This window comes from Muntiacus reevesi, chromosome 10 (assembly GCF_963930625.1).
Source record: "Muntiacus reevesi chromosome 10, mMunRee1.1, whole genome shotgun sequence".
NCBI lineage: Eukaryota > Metazoa > Chordata > Mammalia > Artiodactyla > Cervidae > Muntiacus > Muntiacus reevesi.
In genome coordinates, this window is record NC_089258.1 from 2,420,431 (window position 1) to 2,438,027 (window position 17,597).

Consider the following 17,597-nt stretch of genomic DNA (forward strand, 5'->3'; position numbering starts at 1 on the left):
AATTTGAAGAGTATTACCATGTGAACAATATTGTCTTCTGATCTAGGAACACAAGAGCTTTTCCACTTAGTTCGATCTTTAATTTCTTTCAACAGTGTTTTGTAGTTTTCAGAGTGTAATCAGTTCAGTTGCTCAGTCATGTCCGATTCTTTGTGACCCCATGAACCACAGCATGCCAGGCCTCCCTGTCCATCACCAACTGCTGGAGTCTACCCAAACCCATGTCCATTGAGTCAGTGATGCTATCTATCCATCTCATCCTCTGTCGTCCCCTTCCTGCCTTCAATCTTTCCCAACATCAGGGTCTTTTCAAATGAGTCAGCTCTTCTCATCAGGTGGCCAAAATATTGGAGTTTCAGCTTCAACATCAGTCCTTCCAATGAACACTCAGGACTGATTTCCTTTAGGATGGACTGGTTGGATCTCCTTGCAGTCCAAGGGACTTTCAAGAGTCTTCTCCAACACCACAGTTCAAAAGCATCAATTCTTCAGCACTCAGCTTTCTTTATAGTCCAACTCTCACATCCATACATGACTACTGGAGGAACCATAGCCTTGACTAGATGGACCTTTGTTGGCAAAGTAACGCCTCTCCTTTTTAATATGCTGTCTAGGTTGGTCGTAACGTTCCTTCCAAGGAGTAAGCATCTTTTAATTTCATGGTTGCGATCACCATCTGCAATATGCTGTCTAGGTTGGTGGTAACTTTCCTTTCAAGGAGTAAGCATTTTTTAATTTAATGGCTGCAGTCACCATCTGCAGTGATTTTGAGTGTATTTTGCAGTGATTTTGAGTGTAAGTATTTTGAGTGATTTTGCAGTGATTCAGAGTGTAAGTTTCACATTTATTCCTAAGTACAGATATTTTAGTCCCGTTAATGATTTTATAAATTGAATTTTTAAATTGCATTTTTGGATTGCTCTTTGTAAATGTATAGAGGCACAGTTGATTTTTGTGTACTGATCTTGTATCCTACAGCCCCTTTGAACTCATTTATTCTATTAATTTTCTTTACATATACCTCAAAATTTTCTGTACAAGACCATGTAATGTGAAAATAGAGATATATTTACTTCTTCCTTTTCAACATGGATATCTTTTATTTTTTTCTTGCTGAATTGCCCTGTCAGGACCTCTAGTACAATGCTGAATAAAAGTGGTAAAAGTGGATATGTTTTCCTGTTCCGATTTTAGGGGGGGGAAACATCCAGTCTTTTACCATTAAGTACAGTGTTAATTATGGATTTTGAAGACCCCCTTTGTCATGTTGAGCAAGTTCCCTTTTATTCTTAGTTTGATGAATGTTTTTTATTATGAAAGGCTATTGGATTTTGTTGACTGCTTTTCATGTGTTTGTAGAGATGATCACTTTAAAAATTCTGATTTTTAAATTGATTTTTGGATGTTAAGTTGACTTTGACATTGCTGGAATCTCTTGGTCATATCGTGTAATTCTTTTCTTATGTTGCTGGATTTGGTTTCCTTGTTTGTCAGGAATTTTTGTGTCTGTATTCATAAGAGATACCGATCTGTACTTTTCTTGTGATGCCTTTGTCTGGTTTTGTTATCTGAGTAGTATTGACCTTATAGAAAGAAATGGGAAGTATTCCCTCCCTATTCTGTTTTTTTTGAAGAGTTGTAAAGGATAAGTATTCAGTTTTCTTTGAATGCCTCATTGAAATTTAACAGTGAAGCCATCTGGGCTTGAATTTTTCTTTGTGTTCAGTTTTTAAATTACTAATTTGTTGTATTGTTAGAGGTTTCTTCAGGTTTTTATTTTATTCTTGGGTTAGTTTGTGGCTTTCTAGGAATTTATCCATTTCATTTAAGGGGATCTAATTTGTTGACATACTGCTAATAAGTGTTCTCTTATAATCCTTTTTGCTTCTGTGAGGCCAGTAGTGAAGTCCCCTGTTTTATTCCTCATTTTAGCCATCTGGTCTCCTTGTTTTGATTGGTGGTCTAGCTAAAAGATTGTCAACGTTGTTGCCCTCTTAAACCAGCGTTTGGCTTTGTTGATTATCCCTATTTCATTACTTTTCACTCTTATATTTATATTTACTTCCTTCTGCTTACTTTATTTCTAAATTTTTTTAAAAACTTGCTGATTTATTATAAACGGTGCAAACTTAGAAGTAATCAAATGGAAGAGCAGTTTGGGGCAGTAGAGAATAGGGCACACTCTCCAGGCACACCCACCCTCCCAGCATGTCCATGAATTCATCAAACCTGGGTCTCCTGCAGGCAGATTCTTTACCAGCTGAACCACCAGGGAAGCCCCTACCAATCTAGAACCTCCCCCAAACCTATCCGAGGTTTTTATTGAGGTTCCATTACGTAGGCATTATTGATTAGATTATTGATCTTTGGTGATCAAGTTCAATCTGCAGTCCCTCTCCCCTTCCCAGAAATGGAGGGGTGGGGCTGAAAGTTCCAATCCTCGAGATATGCCTTGGACTTTCTTGGGATCAACCCCAATCCTGAAGCTACTCATGGGCTTCCTGTCCCTTGTCATCTAATTTTCTGCTTGTTTCATGTTTAACTTGCTCTTCTTTTTCCATTGTCTCGAGGTAGAAGAGTTATTTGAGATATTTTTTCTTTTTATTACAAGCATTTATAACTATAAATTCCCTTCTAATATTGCTTTCGCTGTATCCCATAAGTTTGATTATGTTGTATTTTCATGTTCATCAAACTCAAAGTATTTTCTGATTTCCCTTGTAATGTCTTGTTTGACCCATTGATTATCTAGGGTAATATGTTGTTTAATTTCCATTTTGTGTATTTCCCAAATTTCTTTCTGTCATTTATTTCTAATTTCATTCTATGGTGGTTAGAGGACTTATATATTTCTATCCTTTTATATTTATTGAGGTTTGTTTTATGAGTTAGCTTATGATCTGTACTGGAGAATGTCACATGTGCACTTTGGGCATTTTAACTTTAAGTCAAAAATTTTTTTCCTGTTTACCAAGGAAACGGTAAGATTAGGATAGTAGTGTGTCTTTTTTTTTTTCAATGGTATAGCAATAGTGTGTCTTTTATATCAGAAGCAGGGAGACATTGAGACTTTGACATTAGCAGACCTATGACAAACAAGAAAAAGAAGCGCTAAGGTCATTGAAGGATGTGTGTTTGTGAACCATATCTCAGGTTCCAACCACAGATAGGAAGGGGCCATGAGATCAGTGACCCAACTATCATTGACCCTGGAATTTGAACTAAACAAACAAAAGTGACCTTCTTTTACAAATTGACAAGACAAGGAATGCCTTCATGACTTTTGAGAAATTGCTTTTTTTACAAATTGGTCACTGATGTAGTGGGCCTCCAGTCATAATGTCCAGCTGTAGATTGTCTTGGTTTCAAGATTTATCTGGCTTATGCCTCTATTCATTCATTAGAGAACACTCCCTCATACATTGAACAGAGACAAGGAAGTCCAGGAGAAAACAAAAACAAATGAAAGAAGACTTCATGCATATTGACATGTAATAGCAAAAGCAAAATAAGCAAATGAAGAATAGTCAACAATATCAAAAAAAGTTTCAAATAGTATATCTTCAAAACAGAAAGTCTAAAGACCTTGTACAAAGACCTCGGTCTAATTATATACCAGATAATGCATTTGTAAACTGAAAGGCCAAATGTTATTAAAGCAATTGGAGTCTAATGAAACTAGTCAGACCTTAGCTGGTTTTGGGATTGCCTGCCTTGGCAACAGACCTGAAGGATAAGTGGAGTTAAGCATGGGGGGCCCAGTGAGTGCATCTGTTGGTTTGAGACTGCCTGGAATGTTGCCTGGGAAGAGTTTTCACAGTCATCTTGGTGAGACTTCCAGAATTCTCAAAGGATGATGAAACTTTGAGAAAGCTGATTTACTGCTTACACCAGTAAGAGACTGTTGATCTTATATAGAGTGCTTGCGTGGAGAATGCCATGGACAAAGGAGCCTGGAGGGCTACAGTCCATGGGGTCGCACAGAGTCAGACAAGACTGAGTGACTGAGCGCAGCAGATGGCTACTTGTTACCATGACTACAGAATAATCCATTGTTTCTAAAGTTTGTGGAGATATTTTTAATTCCCAAGAGTATAAGACTGTCTATGTTTTCATCCAGTTGTATTATTTAGTTTTTTACATAATTTTAAATTCATAAAGAATTCTAATTTTTTAAATGGTTAGGAAATTATTCTATCCATATTTTTCTTTTTTTAAAATTGAAGTATAGTTGATTTACAGTATTGTGTTAGTTTCAGGTATACAGTGTAGTGGTTCTTTTTTTACAGTTTATTAATATACCCCATTATAAGTTATCACAAGATACTAGATATAATTCCCTGTGCTATACCATAAATCCTTGTTGCTTGCCTATTATCTGTATAGTTGTATCTATTAACCTTATACTCCTCTAATTTGTTCCTGTCCCCCTCTCTCCCCTTTGGTAACCAAAAGTTTGTTTTCTATGTCTGTGATTCTGTTTCTGTTTTGTATATGGATTCCTTTGTATATTTTTTTAGATTCCACATATAACTGGTATTATATAATATTTGTCTTTCTCTGTCTGATTTACTTCAGTAAGTATAATATTCTGTAGGTACATCCATGTTGCTGCAAATGTCAGTTCATTATTTTTTAATGGTTGAGTATTTTTTCATTGTGTGTGTATACACTGCATCTTCTTAAACTAATCGTCTGTTTGATGAGAATTTGGGTTGATTCCAGGTCCTGACTGTTGTCAGTAGTGCTGCTATGAACAGTGGGGTACATGTATCTTTTTTAATTACAGTGTTTGTTTTTTTCAGGATATATACCCAGGAGTGGAATTGCTAGATCATATGGTAGCTCTGTTTTTAGTATTTTAAGGAGCGCCCATACTGTTCTGCATAGTGGAGAACCAGTTTACATTCCCTTTAGCAGTGTAGAGGAGGGTGTCTTTTTCTTCACCTTTATAGACTTTTTGATGCTAGCCATTCTGACTGGAGTAAGGTGATACCTTATTGTAGTTTTGATTTGCGTTTCTCTAGTAATTTGTGATTTTGAGCATCTTTGCATGTGTCTGTTGAGCATCTGTATGTCTTCTTTGAGGAAATATCTATTTAGACCTTCTGCCCATTTTTTGAATGGGTTGTTTATTTTTTTCATTTTGAGTTCTGTGAGCTGTTTGTGTATTTTAGAAATAATCTCTTGTCAGTAGCATTGTTTGGATATATTTTTTCCCATTCTGTAGTTATCTGTCTGTATTGTTGATGGTTTCCTTTGCTGTACAAAAGCTTTTAAGTTTGATTAGGTTCTGTTTTTTTTTTTTTAATTTTTGCTTTTATTTATTTATTTTTACCTTGGTAGAGTGATCTAAGAAAATCCTGCTACAGTGTACATCAAAGAAAGCTTCACCTGTGTTCTCTCCTAGGTGTTTCATGGTGTCAGGTCTTACATTTAGATCTGTAAACCATTTTGAGTTTATTAAATTTTGTACATAGTATGAATGAATGTTCTAATTTCACTGTTTTCTGTGTAACTGTTCAGCTTTCCCCAACATCATTGTTGAAGAGACCGTCTTTTCTCCATTGTATATTCTTGCTTTCTTTGTCATAGATTAATTGACTCTAGCTGTATAGGCTTATCTCTGGGCTCTCTGATGTATGTTTATTGATCTACAGTCTTTTTTTGTGCCAGTATCACACTGTTTTGACTACTATAGATTTGTGTTTAGTCTCAAATCTGGGAGGGTGATACCCCATCTTAATCTTTTTTTCTGGAGATTGCTTGGGTGATTCAGGGTCTTTTATGGTTTCATATAAGGTTTAGGATTATTTGTTCTATTTCTGTGAAAAATGTTATGAGTGTTTTGATAAGAATTGCATAAATCTGGAGTTTGCTTTGAGTAGTATGGCCATTTTAACGAGAAACTTGCCCATTTCTTATGGGTGGTCCCATTTGTTGGCATGTAACTGTTAATATTATCTTACAGTTTTGCATATGTATGTGGTGTTGGTTGTTACTTCTCATTCTTCATTTTGTATTTGTGTTTATTTGGATCCTCTCTTCTTGGTGAGCCTGGCTAGGAGTTTGTTAATTTTGTTTATCTTTTCAAAAACAAACAGCTCTTGGTTTTATTGATCTTTTCTGTTGTGTTTTTTTAATCTCTTATTTCCTCTCTGATCTTTATTATTTTCTTTCTTCTACTGACTTTGGGCTTTGTTTGCTCTTCTTTTTCAAGTCCTTTTAGGTTGTAGGTTAGGTTGTTTGAGATTTTTCTTGTTTCTTGAGAAAGACCTGTGTCACTATGAACTTCCCTCTGAGACCTGCGTTTGTATTTCATTAAGTTATCTTTTCATTTATTTCTGTCCATGTTTTTCTTCTGGCTGCACTGGGCCTTTGTTGTTGTGCACAGGCTTTCTCTAGACGCAGTGAGCAGGGGCTGCTCTTCGTCGTGGTTCACGGGCTTCTCACTGTGGTAGCTCCTCTTGTTGTAGAGCACGGACTCTAGGCACACAGGCTTCTGTAGAGCAGCGCCTGAGCTCAGTAATTGCAGCGTGCAGGCACGAGAGGGCATGGGCTTTAGAGGCAGGTGAAGTCCTCCCGAACCAGGCATCAAACCCTGCATTGGCAGGCCAGTTCCTATCCACTGTACCACCGGGGAAGTCCTGTCCATTTTTTAATGATCTTTTTTTTCTCACTAATTTGAAATGCCACCAGTAATTACTGTATATGCAGTCTTAATCTGTAGTTCAGTCTAGTTGTGGATCTTTCATTCTGTTTCTTTTTTCAGATCTGTTAAAGGCACAATTGACAATAAGTAATCTGCACACATTTAAAGTCTACACTTTATAGAGCTCTGCTCACTGCTCTGTGGCAGCGTGGATGGGAGGCAGGTTTGAGGGAGAATGGATGCTTGTGTGTGTGCGACTGTGCCCTTTGCTCTTCCTGAGAAACTGCCACGGTGTTGTTTATTCATCAGCTGTGTGTGTGTGCTGAGTTATTTTAGTCGTGTCTGACTCTGTGCAACCCTGTGGACCGTAGCCCAGCAGGCTCCTCTTCTCATGGGGTTCTCCAAACAAGAATACTGGAGTGGATTGCCATTCTCTTCTTCAGGGGGTCTTCCTGACCCAGGGATTAAACCCACGTCTCTTATGCCTCTTGCATTGGCAACCGGGTTTTTTACCGCTAGCACCACCTGGGAACCCCTTAATCAGCTATACCCAGATACAAAATAAAAAGTTAAAAAAAAAAGTCTACACTTTGATGAATTTTGACATATTTTTCTATCTATGAAACATTATAATGAAAAAAAAATGAACATATTCATTGCCCTCTCAAAATTTGCTCATGTTTCTCTGAAACCTCTTCCCACTTTTATTCTTCCTTTGCCCCATGGGCAGTGAACACTGATCTTCTCTGTGTCACTAGAGGTTCGTTTTCTTTTTCTAGAATTTTATAAAAATAGAATTGTATAGTATATAACTTTTTTATTTTTGGCTGTGCCACGTAGCTTGTGAGATCTTCGTTCCCCAACCAGGATTTAAACCCAGGCACTCAGCCATGAGAGTGTGGAGTCTTAACCATTGGACTGCCAGGGAAATCCCAGTATATTTTTAGTTGTAGATGTGTGTATCAAAAGTTTATTCTTTTTCATTGCTCAGTGATATTCTTTTGTATGAATATACCACAGTTTTTAATGTCTACTCACCTGTTGTTTCCACTTGTTGGCTGTTACACATAAAGTTGCTGTACAAGTCTAGGGTACAAGTCTTTCCATGGACACATACTCTGATTTCTGTTAGTTAGGTAATACTTGGGAAGTAAAATGGTGGATCAAATAATAGGTGTACATTTAGCTTTCTAAGAAACTGTTTTCCAAAGTTTCTGTACCATTTTATGTTCCCACCAGCAAATATATGAGATTTCTGTTTGTTCCACATTCTCGCCAACACTTGATACAGTCAGTTTTTTAATATTAAAAATTCTGATCAGTACATAGTAGTACCTTGTTGTGGTTTTATTTCTTTTTATGGTGAGAACATTTAATATCCTGTGTTTAACTTTAATGCTTTCTAAGGGTTTTTAAAATTTTTTATTTTATATTGGAATATAGTTGATTAACAGTGTTGTGTTAATTTCAGGCAAACAGCAGAGTGATTCAGTTATACATGTATCTATTCCTTTTCAGTTTCTTTTCCCATTTAAGGTTATTACAGAATATCATTGTGGGTTTTAATTTGCATTTCCCTAGATGATGTTGAGCATCTTTTCCTGTGCTTATTTGTCATTCATTTATCTATTTTGATGAAATGTCTATTCAGAGTTTTCACCAGTTTTTTTGTTTTCTTTTCATGGAGTGTGTTAAGAATTCTGATGAGTGAGAAATATAAGCCCTTTATCAAGATACATAATCTGCAAACTTTTTCTCTTAGTCTGTGGCTTATCTTTTCATTTTTATTAATGGAGTCTTTTAAGGATCAAACATTTTTAATTTGACTGTCTATTATTAGTTTTTTTCTTTCATGGATTGTGTTTTTGTTTTCAAATCTAATAAATTGTTCCCTAACTCAGAGTCATAAAGATTTTCTGTGTTATTTTAGGAGGCTTTATTGTTTCACTGTTATGTTTAGGTCTGTGATCCAGTCTGAGTTAACTTTTGTGGAGAATATGAGGTAGTGGTCTAAATTCATTTTGTTGCATGTAAGTCATAACACTGATTCTTAAAAAACACTGTCCTTTCTTGATTTAACTTGACACCTCTATCATAAATATGTAAGTTTATTACTACCTTTCTTTCTCTTATAGTTTACAGATGTAAACTTCCCTCTGATCATTGCATTAGCTATAACTCATGATTTTTTGATATTTGTTTTGTGCTTTCTTTCAGTTTGAGGTACTTCCTAATTTCTCTTGTACTGCCTTCTTTGAATTACTTAGAGGTTGCAGTTTAATTTCCAAATATTTGGGTACTTCCTATTCTGTTTTGGTTTTCTAGTCTTATTCTGCTGTGTTTGGAAAACATACTTTGTATTATTTCAGGTGTTTTAATTTTATTGAGACTTGTTTTATGGCCTAGTATAGAATCTGTCCTGGGAGTTCCTTTTGTAGTTGAAAAGGATATATATGCATTCTACTGTTTTGGGGTGGACTGTTTTATGTACTCAGTTCAGTTGGTTTACTAATGTTGTTCAAGTCTTCTGTATCTTTCCTAATTTTCTATTTGTGGTATCAAAGACAGGAATATTGAAATATTTTCAAGTTTAATCCTTTAAACTTTGTCAATTTTTTCTTCAGATATTTGCCTTTGGCTGCACATACATCTATACTTACAATAAATGTACATATCTATAATCACTGTATCTTACTGATGAATTAACTCTTACCATTGTGAAATGTGCCTTTTCATCTCTAGTAAATATCGCCTTAAAGTCTATTTTGTCTGATGTTAGTGTAGCCAATCTAGCTTTTTTATGGCTACTGTTTGGTATGTATTTTCTGTTCTTCTATTTTCAACCTGTTTATGTCTTTGATTATTAATAAAATGTATATCTTGTAAACAGCCTATATCTAGATTTTTTTTTTTTTTTTTTTTACCCAGTCTGACAATCTGCTTTTGGATTGTCCTGTTTAATACATTTTTATTAAGTCTTAGCATTTATATTGTTGACTGTATGTCTGTATTGCTGTTTGTTTTCTGTATGTCTCAGGTCTTTTTCTTTCCCCTCCATTTTTTCTTTACTGCCTTCTTTTGTGTTAAATATTTTTTAGTGTACCATTTAAGTTCCTCTGTCAATTGTGTGTGTGTCTGTGTGTGTGTTCTATGTATTTCAGTATCTTTCACATATCACAATCTATTTTACATTAATGCATACTTAATTCCAGTAAAATATAGAAATTTTGCTCCAGCATAGTTCCATATTTCTCTCCTCTTTATGAATAAATACCCAGAGACACAAACTGGATATATGTTATAAACCCAGCAGTACAATCTTTTAGTTATTGCTTTAAACAGTCTTACAATAAATAACCTTACAATTTTTTTAAGACATGAAGAAAAACTATATTCATATAATCACTTTATATTTACCTCCATATAGATCATTGCCAACATTCTTCCTTCCTGTGGCTCCAAGTTGCCATCTGGTATTGTTTTCTTATGCTGAGGGATAAAAGATTTATCTTCTAGTATTTCCTGTAGAGCAGAGTCTTCCAGGAACATGATCTCTTAGTTTTTATTTACCTGGGAATGATTTTATCTTTTATTTTTTTAAATCAGCTTTATTGAGATTTAACTGTATACCATACAGTTCACTCGTTTAAAAGATAGCATTAATGGCTTTTAGTATATTCATTATGCACCCATCACTACAATCAATTTTAGAACATTTCCATTACAATCAAAAGAAACCCTTCACCCCTTATCCATTACCCACCCTACCCCCTGTCAAATTCCTCTCCCTAGTTCTAGGCAACCACTAATCTACTTTCTATGTCTATAGATTTACCTGTTCTGGACATTTCACATATATATGGAATCATGCAGTGTATGGTCGTTTGTGACTTGTTTCTTCATTTTCACTTTTGAAAAGCAGTGTTGGGAATTCCCTGCTATTCCAGTGTTTAAAACTCCATGCTGTCACTGCCAAGGACCCAGGTTTGATCCCTGGTTGGGGAACTAAAATCTCAGAAGCTGTGAGGCGTGACTAAACAGAAAAAGAAAAATGGTTTCCCAGGATACTATTTTCTTGCTAGTTTTCTGCCCTTTGAATATGTCATTACACTGCCTTCTGGTCTCCATAGTTTGAGACGAAAAGTAGGTTTTTAACTATATTGTTGTTCTCCTGTATATGATGCATCACTTTTCTCTTACTGTTGTCAAGATATTCTCTTTGGCTTTGGGTTTGTCCATGTGTAGGTGTGATACTTACTGTGTTTATCATACTTGAGATTCATTGAAGTTATGGATTTATAAGTTACGATTTTTATCAAATTTGGGAAATTTTAGACTGCTGTGCCTTTTAATATTTGTTTTTACTCTCTTGTCCTCCTTCTGGCACTCTCATTTCTAGGTTGGGATCTTGATATTCTCTCACAGGATTTTGTGTGATTTGTGTTTAATATCTTTCTCTGTCTTCTTTGCATTGAGCAGTTTCTATTACTCTATGTTGTAGGCTATTATCCTGCCTTCTCAGATCTGCTTGTGAGTTCATCTTAATCAGTGTTTCATTTTCATTATTGTTTGCAACTCTACAGTTTCTTCTCCCCTCTCCCCTCCCTCTCTTCCCCTTCTCTCTCCCTCGCTCTCTTCTTTCTCCTTTTTTGTGCTATTTATTTTACAGTTTCTATTTCTCTATTGAGACTATTCCTTATTTGTGGATTTGTCGTCATATTTTCTGTTAGTTGTCTGAACATATTTTTAATAATAGAAGGGCTGGCTGATTCATGTCAATGTATGACAAAACCCACTGAAATGTTGTGAAGTAATTAGCCTCCAACTAATAAAAAAAAATTAAAAAAAAAAAATAGAAGGGCTTTCCTGGTGGCACAGATAATAAAGAATCTGCCTGCAGTGTAGGCTACCCAGGTTTGATCCCTGGGTTGGGATAATCCCCTGGAGAAGGGCATGGCAACCCACTCCAGTATTCTTGCCTGGAGAATCTCCATGGAGAGAGGAGCCTGGCAGGTTACAGTCCATAGGGTCACACAGAGTCGGACACGATTGAAGTGACTAAGCAGCAGCAGCATGTTAATAGAAAAGAATTGCTGACGTCTTCATACTGCCATAATGAGAAGCCTTTTTTTTAAATTTCAGTTTTTATTATTGAGGTATAATTAATGTGCCATAAAATTAGCCCCTTCTAAGTGAGTAATTCCCTGGTTTTTCAGTTCAGTTCAGTTGCTCAGTCGTGTCCAACTCATTACGACCCCATGGAGCACAGTACGCCAGGCCTCCCTGTCCATCACCAATTTCCTGGAGTTTACTCAAACTCATGTCCATTGAGTCAGTGATGCCATCCAGCCATCTCATCCTCTGTCGTCCCCTTCTCCTCCTACCTTCAGTCTTTCCCAGCATTAGGGTCTTTTCAAATGAGTCAGTTCTTCGCATCAGGTGCCTAAAGTATTGGAGTTTCAGCTTCAACATCAGTCCTTCCAATGAACACCCAGGACTAATTTCCTTTAGGATGGACTGGTTGAATCTCCTTGCAGTCCAAGGGACTCTCAAGAGTCTTCTCCAACACCACAGTTCAAAAGCATCAATTCTTCAGCACTTGCCCTTCTTTATATTCCAACTCTCACATCCAAACATGACTACTGGAAAAACCATAGGCTTGACTAAACGGACCTTTGTTGGCAAAGTAATGTCTCTGCTTTTTAATATGCTGTCTAGGTTGGTCATAACTTTTCTTCCAAGGAGTAAGTGTCTTCTAATTTTATGGCTGCAGTCACCATCTGCAGTGATTTTGGAGCCCCCCAAAAAAGTCAGCCACTGTTTCCACTGTTTCCCCATCTGTTTGCCATGAAGTGATGGGACTGGATACCATGATCTTAGTTTTCTGAATGTTGAGCTTTAAGCCAACTTTTTCACTCTCCTCTTTCACTTTCATCAAGAGACTATTTAGTTCTTCACTTTCTGCCGTAAGGGTGGTGTCATCTGCATATCTGAGTTTATTGACATTTCTCCCGGCAATCTTGATTCCAGCTTGTGCTTCATCCAGCCCAGCGTTTCTCATGATGTCCTCTGCATATAAGTTAAATAAGCAGGGTGACAATATACAGCCTTGACGTACTCCTTTACCTATTTGGAACCAGACTGTTGTTCCATGTCCAGTTCTAACTGTTGTTTCCTGACCTGCACACAGATTTCTCAAGAGACAGGTCAGTTGGTCTGGTATTCGCTTATACGAAATCTGTCTCAAGGATACAGGTTTAAGTATAGAAGAATCTTTGTAGAAGATGTTCAGTCAGTTACTTGTAAGAGTGAAATAATAGAACTACTACTTAAAAAGTAAAAGACCAGTGAATTAATGTACCCTCCACTTAGTGAAGTAATGTTATGTAGTCATTAACATAGTTGAAGAGTTTGATTTAAAAATATTTTTAAAAAATAGTTGTATTGTTGAATAAAGCTTTGTAAATAGGAAGCAAAAATTCATGAAATGAGCTGTGATAAAATCTCTAATCTTATTTCAAAACACAGTATTATGCTCTAAGTGGTTTACATGAATAAAGTCATGGAGTTCTGTCAGCAACAGTGAGTTAGGCAGTTTGTTCTGACTCCACTTTGACACAAGGAAACTGAAGCACAAGGTCAAGTGACTTGCTCAGTCTCATGTGTTGGTAAGTGGCAGAGCCAAGATTTGAACCGAGGTTTTGGCTCCAGGGTCTGTAGTCAGTGTGAACTATTTCAAGTTTCTAATGGTTTTTCATCACTTAACTGCAGCAAGTTCAGCAGGATGCTAATCACCTAAAATGGTGGTAGTTGTTCAAGGAATGAAAAGGGAAAAGGCGGGAAGGAGTCTGGGTTTATTAGTAAATTGTATGTGAATGAAAGTCAACATGTTTCTGTTTCTGTAGCAGTCTGATGTCGTAATGTATGTTGTGAACCTCTAGAAAGGGGTTATAATATGAAGATTAGACTCAATTTTTTTGATTGTAGAAACTTTTTCACCCCCTCAAGACTTCTCACGGGACCAGTGATGCTAAGGAGTATACTCTGGTGACACTGGCCCACAGAAGAGTCCATGCTCTGACGCACAAGGAAATTGGTGTCTGGCCCCTGTCTGTCTTCAGTCTCCACTGAGCATCTTCGATGACCTTTTTTCACCTCTTTGCCTTGCGAGTGTGGTCCTCCAACAGTTGTAATTTCTTCCTTCAGCTAGTGAGGGCAAATATAGTTTTAAGAATGTTCTGTTGTTTCTGTGTAGACTGCCTCCTAACAATGATGATACAGATCATTTTGATGATTAGAGTACCTTATTTTAGGACTGTAGTTGATTTTATCAGTTTTTTAGTTTTTATCTTTTCACTCTTTTTGGGGGGCATTGTTTAAAAGAGATGAGAGTCCTGTCTCCTACAGGAGCCAACTGGAGCCTCCTGGTGCCAGGTGTTGGCAGCTGGAGCCCTCACGTGCTCACAGGCATCCCCTGTCCCTTTCACGTGGCTCTGTGTGTGCCCCGTGTGATCTAGCGGTCTTCTGTCTCCTTCCCAAGGCACACCATGTACTTGCAGAACAAAGAAAGCTTCCAGGATGAGTGCACCAAGCTTCTGGTGGGCAGCATTGTTATAACCCGGTACAACAATCGCACCTATCGTATCGATGATGTGGATTGGAACAAGACTCCGAGAGACAGCTTCACCATGTCTGATGGGAAGGAGATTACATTCTTGGAATACTACAGGTAGAGGAGGGAGACTAGGCTTGGGTCTGTGGGTTGGGGTGTAGTCTATCGTTCTCCAGTAAGAGTGGCATGTAGCAGGACATGTCAGAAGTAACTGGATTGGTAATGCACCCAAGATTGACGAGTTTGTTTGTGGGATTTGTTCTGAATTTGCTACCCTTAACAGTTTTATTTCCTTTAGTACTTTTTGTAAGTTATTTCATAAATTAATCTCAGGGCTTTAAAATTATGTTTCCTTTTCTGTTTTGGTTTGAAGTCTGGTTGGAGAGATTAAATTCAAGTCATTAATCATTTGACTGTCATTTTGCCTTTCTAGTTACCTAAGTCCTTTGGCCTGATGCAGTTTTTTATTTTGATTTTTTTGTTTGTTGGCCTGATTCAGGTTTTAAAGAATTTCTTTCCTGGGCTGTTATCCTGTTTCCTCTCTATTTAATTGCAACATTAACTTGAGCCTGCTTTTTCCAGTTATGAGTGTGGTCTGGTCAGAGTTTCTGATGGATCTTTGACAAGGGTATAATACAAATTGTATGCCTCAGTCCTGGTTAATGCTCAGACTGTGTTGCAGTAAGAGTGGCGTTGCTGACAATTTTTTCCTGCCTCTGTTCTGCTCTAGCAAAAACTATGGGATCACAGTCAAGGAAGAGGACCAGCCGCTGCTGATCCACAGGCCCAGTGAGAGACAGAACAACCAAGGGATGGTGAGTGCTGCTGCTGGTGCGTGTCAGGCTGGTGCTGCCTGCCAAACTCTCTACCCATCAGCCACTGGGAGCCATGAGGCGTGATCACAGTGTGGTTAGGGAAGCTGTGCATTCTTTGTCTGTCTCCTATAGCCAGAGGTATTCTTGAGGTCCTCTTAGTGAGGAGCTAAACATCCAAAGAATGAGTTAGGTTAAGGAATTAGGAGAATTGACTGCTAAAGAAGATTGAAACACCAGGTCCATTAGGGAAGCTGGAGACATTTTAACAGGGTTAGGGACCAGGGAAAAGTACCTTGACACCTAATTCCTCTGTCTTCAGAGTGGAGATGAGACAGGTTAAGATGAGACAGAGGCACCAGCTTGATAGGATATATTGTGTGATATACACCTACTTACTTGGAGGCCCAAGTGAAAAAGTAGTTTTAGTTTTTCTAGTTTTCCCTCTGCTTTTGACAATTTGAATATTTTTCTCTTTACCTAGTGCAATAGCCAATTGTAACCCAAGCGAGAAAAGGATAAAACACTGGTTGTGTTTCCTGCCCTCTTCTCTGGGGTCTTGTGTTCCTAAGAGTGCCTGTTATACCCCAGTGGGACCAGTTTGGGCCTGCCAAAGTCTTATACCAGTCAGAGGAACAGGATGTTCTTTGACTGCCTTGCTTTCCCTCTGTTCTCTCCTCTAAGTTGCTAAAAAGCGAAATCCTGCTGCTCCCTGAGCTTTCCTTCATGACTGGAATCCCTGAGAAGATGAAGAAGGACTTCAGAGCCATGAAGGTGAGAAGGGCCTGCTTTGAACCGAAGACCATTTTGATAGAGATATGGGTTGTGTTGGGCCAGATTTGCATCGTCACCTGGGCAGGTTCATTTTTCCTCTCCATAAGCGTGATCTGTGTCTCTTCCCACACACTGTGAAAGAGCCTGTCAGAGCTTTCTTTGGAATGTTGTTGTAATAGTAGAACGACTGGATTATAAGGTAAAAGGATACAAATAGTTCTAGCATCGCCCTCACCAATCTGATGCGTGACTGTAGGCTGCTCATGTGACCACAAATGACGTTCTTTGAGAGCACCGAATTTTTCTAAGGTATTCTGTAAGCCTTCAGTTTATTTGAAGGGATGGAGGAGATAATGTAGCAAAAAGTCAGCAAGTTGGAGGAAGAAATTAGAGGATAGAAGTTCACGCTGTGGTACTTGGGTGTCCTGGGGGTCTCAGGTAGGGCACAGTGTTCTGGAAGTAGCTGGGCGTCAGAGGTGTGTGCAGCAGCGTGGGTCCAGACCCTGAGGGCTCCACTTCCACACTGTCTGCTTGGGTCTTTCCACCTGCATGCTGCCCTGCTGCCTCTGTCTCAGTCCTTGTCTGTCCCAGTTTTGGACCCCTGGGCTTGTCTCAGATGGCATGAATTGTTTTTAGTAACATCATAAAGAGCTAAAGTGAATTCCTTTAAGAGTTCTTTCATGTTTACCTTCTGATACTTCTGCTTTCAGTATGTAGGTCAAGGTTCTTCCTTACAACTCCCAGTTAATGACTTTATGATCACAGAACTGTCTGTATAACCCCATAGACTCACTGCCCTAATGACTGCCACGCAGTTCATTAGTTCCAGAAGCTAAAGAAAGAACTCACTTACATGATTCTGAATCTTCATCCCATTAGATGTTCATTCAACAATAAATATTTAGAAAACACCTATTATGGGTCACACCCTGGACCAAACAAGTGTTTTATAGTGACATTAAGTGACTAGTATCATATGACATGAAGTATAAACTAGATGTATTTTATGTTTGCCTGCGTGCCTGGCATAGGGCATTTTCCTGTCCCAATGTTAAATAGGTATAGTCAAGTCCCCTTACATGGCTTTGAGAAAGAGAATAAGATTTGAATGTCATGAGAAAGAAACAGTGACAATTTTTTTTTTTTTGACAGGAAATAGCATTTATTGGTGAGCGTGATTAAGGAGGGAACAGAGCTGATGCTCATGAGTGCAGGGCCCGCCATTTGTCCAGGGGACCACGATTAGGGATGTATTTGACCCCACAGCCGTCCGGGATGAGTCGCTTTTCTGCGACTAATTCTGTTCTCAAATTATCCGCATTAAACTTGATAAATCCCCACTTCTTGGAGATGTGGATCTTCTGACGGCCAGGGAACTTGAACTTGGCCCGGCGGAGGGCTCCAATCACATGCTCCTTGTTCTGCAGCTTGGTGCGGATGGACATTATGACCTGGCCAATGTGGACCCTGGCCACTGTGCCCTGGGGCTTTCCAAAGGCACCGCGCATACCTCTCTGGAGTCTAGATTGAGAAACAGCAGGCCAGTCATGAATGCCCACTAGGAAGAGTTGTCTCCAAGGTCCCTTAGGGCTACCTGTACAGGCAACAGGTTGCATACACTACCAAGGAGGCTGCTGTTTGCAGCCATTGCACACTGGGCCCCCATGGGGAAAAGAGCACAGTCGGCTTAATTGGCTGCAAAACAATTTTAAATACTTACTTTAAGTATGTATGTGTATGTATATGT

General features: G+C 38.2%; 1 protein-coding gene and 1 non-coding gene across 3 annotated transcripts in view; one reads left to right on the top strand and one right to left on the bottom strand.

The window, feature by feature from the left end:
* The window catches only part of PIWIL2 (piwi like RNA-mediated gene silencing 2), a 66,948-nt gene that overhangs the window by 14,591 nt on the left and 34,760 nt on the right, over positions 1 to 17,597 (top strand). For both annotated transcript variants that reach the window (XM_065947127.1, XM_065947128.1), the window contains exons 10-12: positions 14,193 to 14,381; positions 14,995 to 15,079; positions 15,761 to 15,850. In XM_065947127.1, coding sequence (XP_065803199.1) covers positions 14,193 to 14,381; positions 14,995 to 15,079; positions 15,761 to 15,850 — 364 coding nt within the window. The remainder of the gene's footprint in view (positions 1 to 14,192; positions 14,382 to 14,994; positions 15,080 to 15,760; positions 15,851 to 17,597) is intronic.
* On the bottom strand, positions 17,417 to 17,551 carry LOC136143915 (small nucleolar RNA SNORA70). The gene has a single exon (XR_010658416.1). It is a non-coding gene; the product is annotated as a small nucleolar RNA SNORA70 (small nucleolar RNA).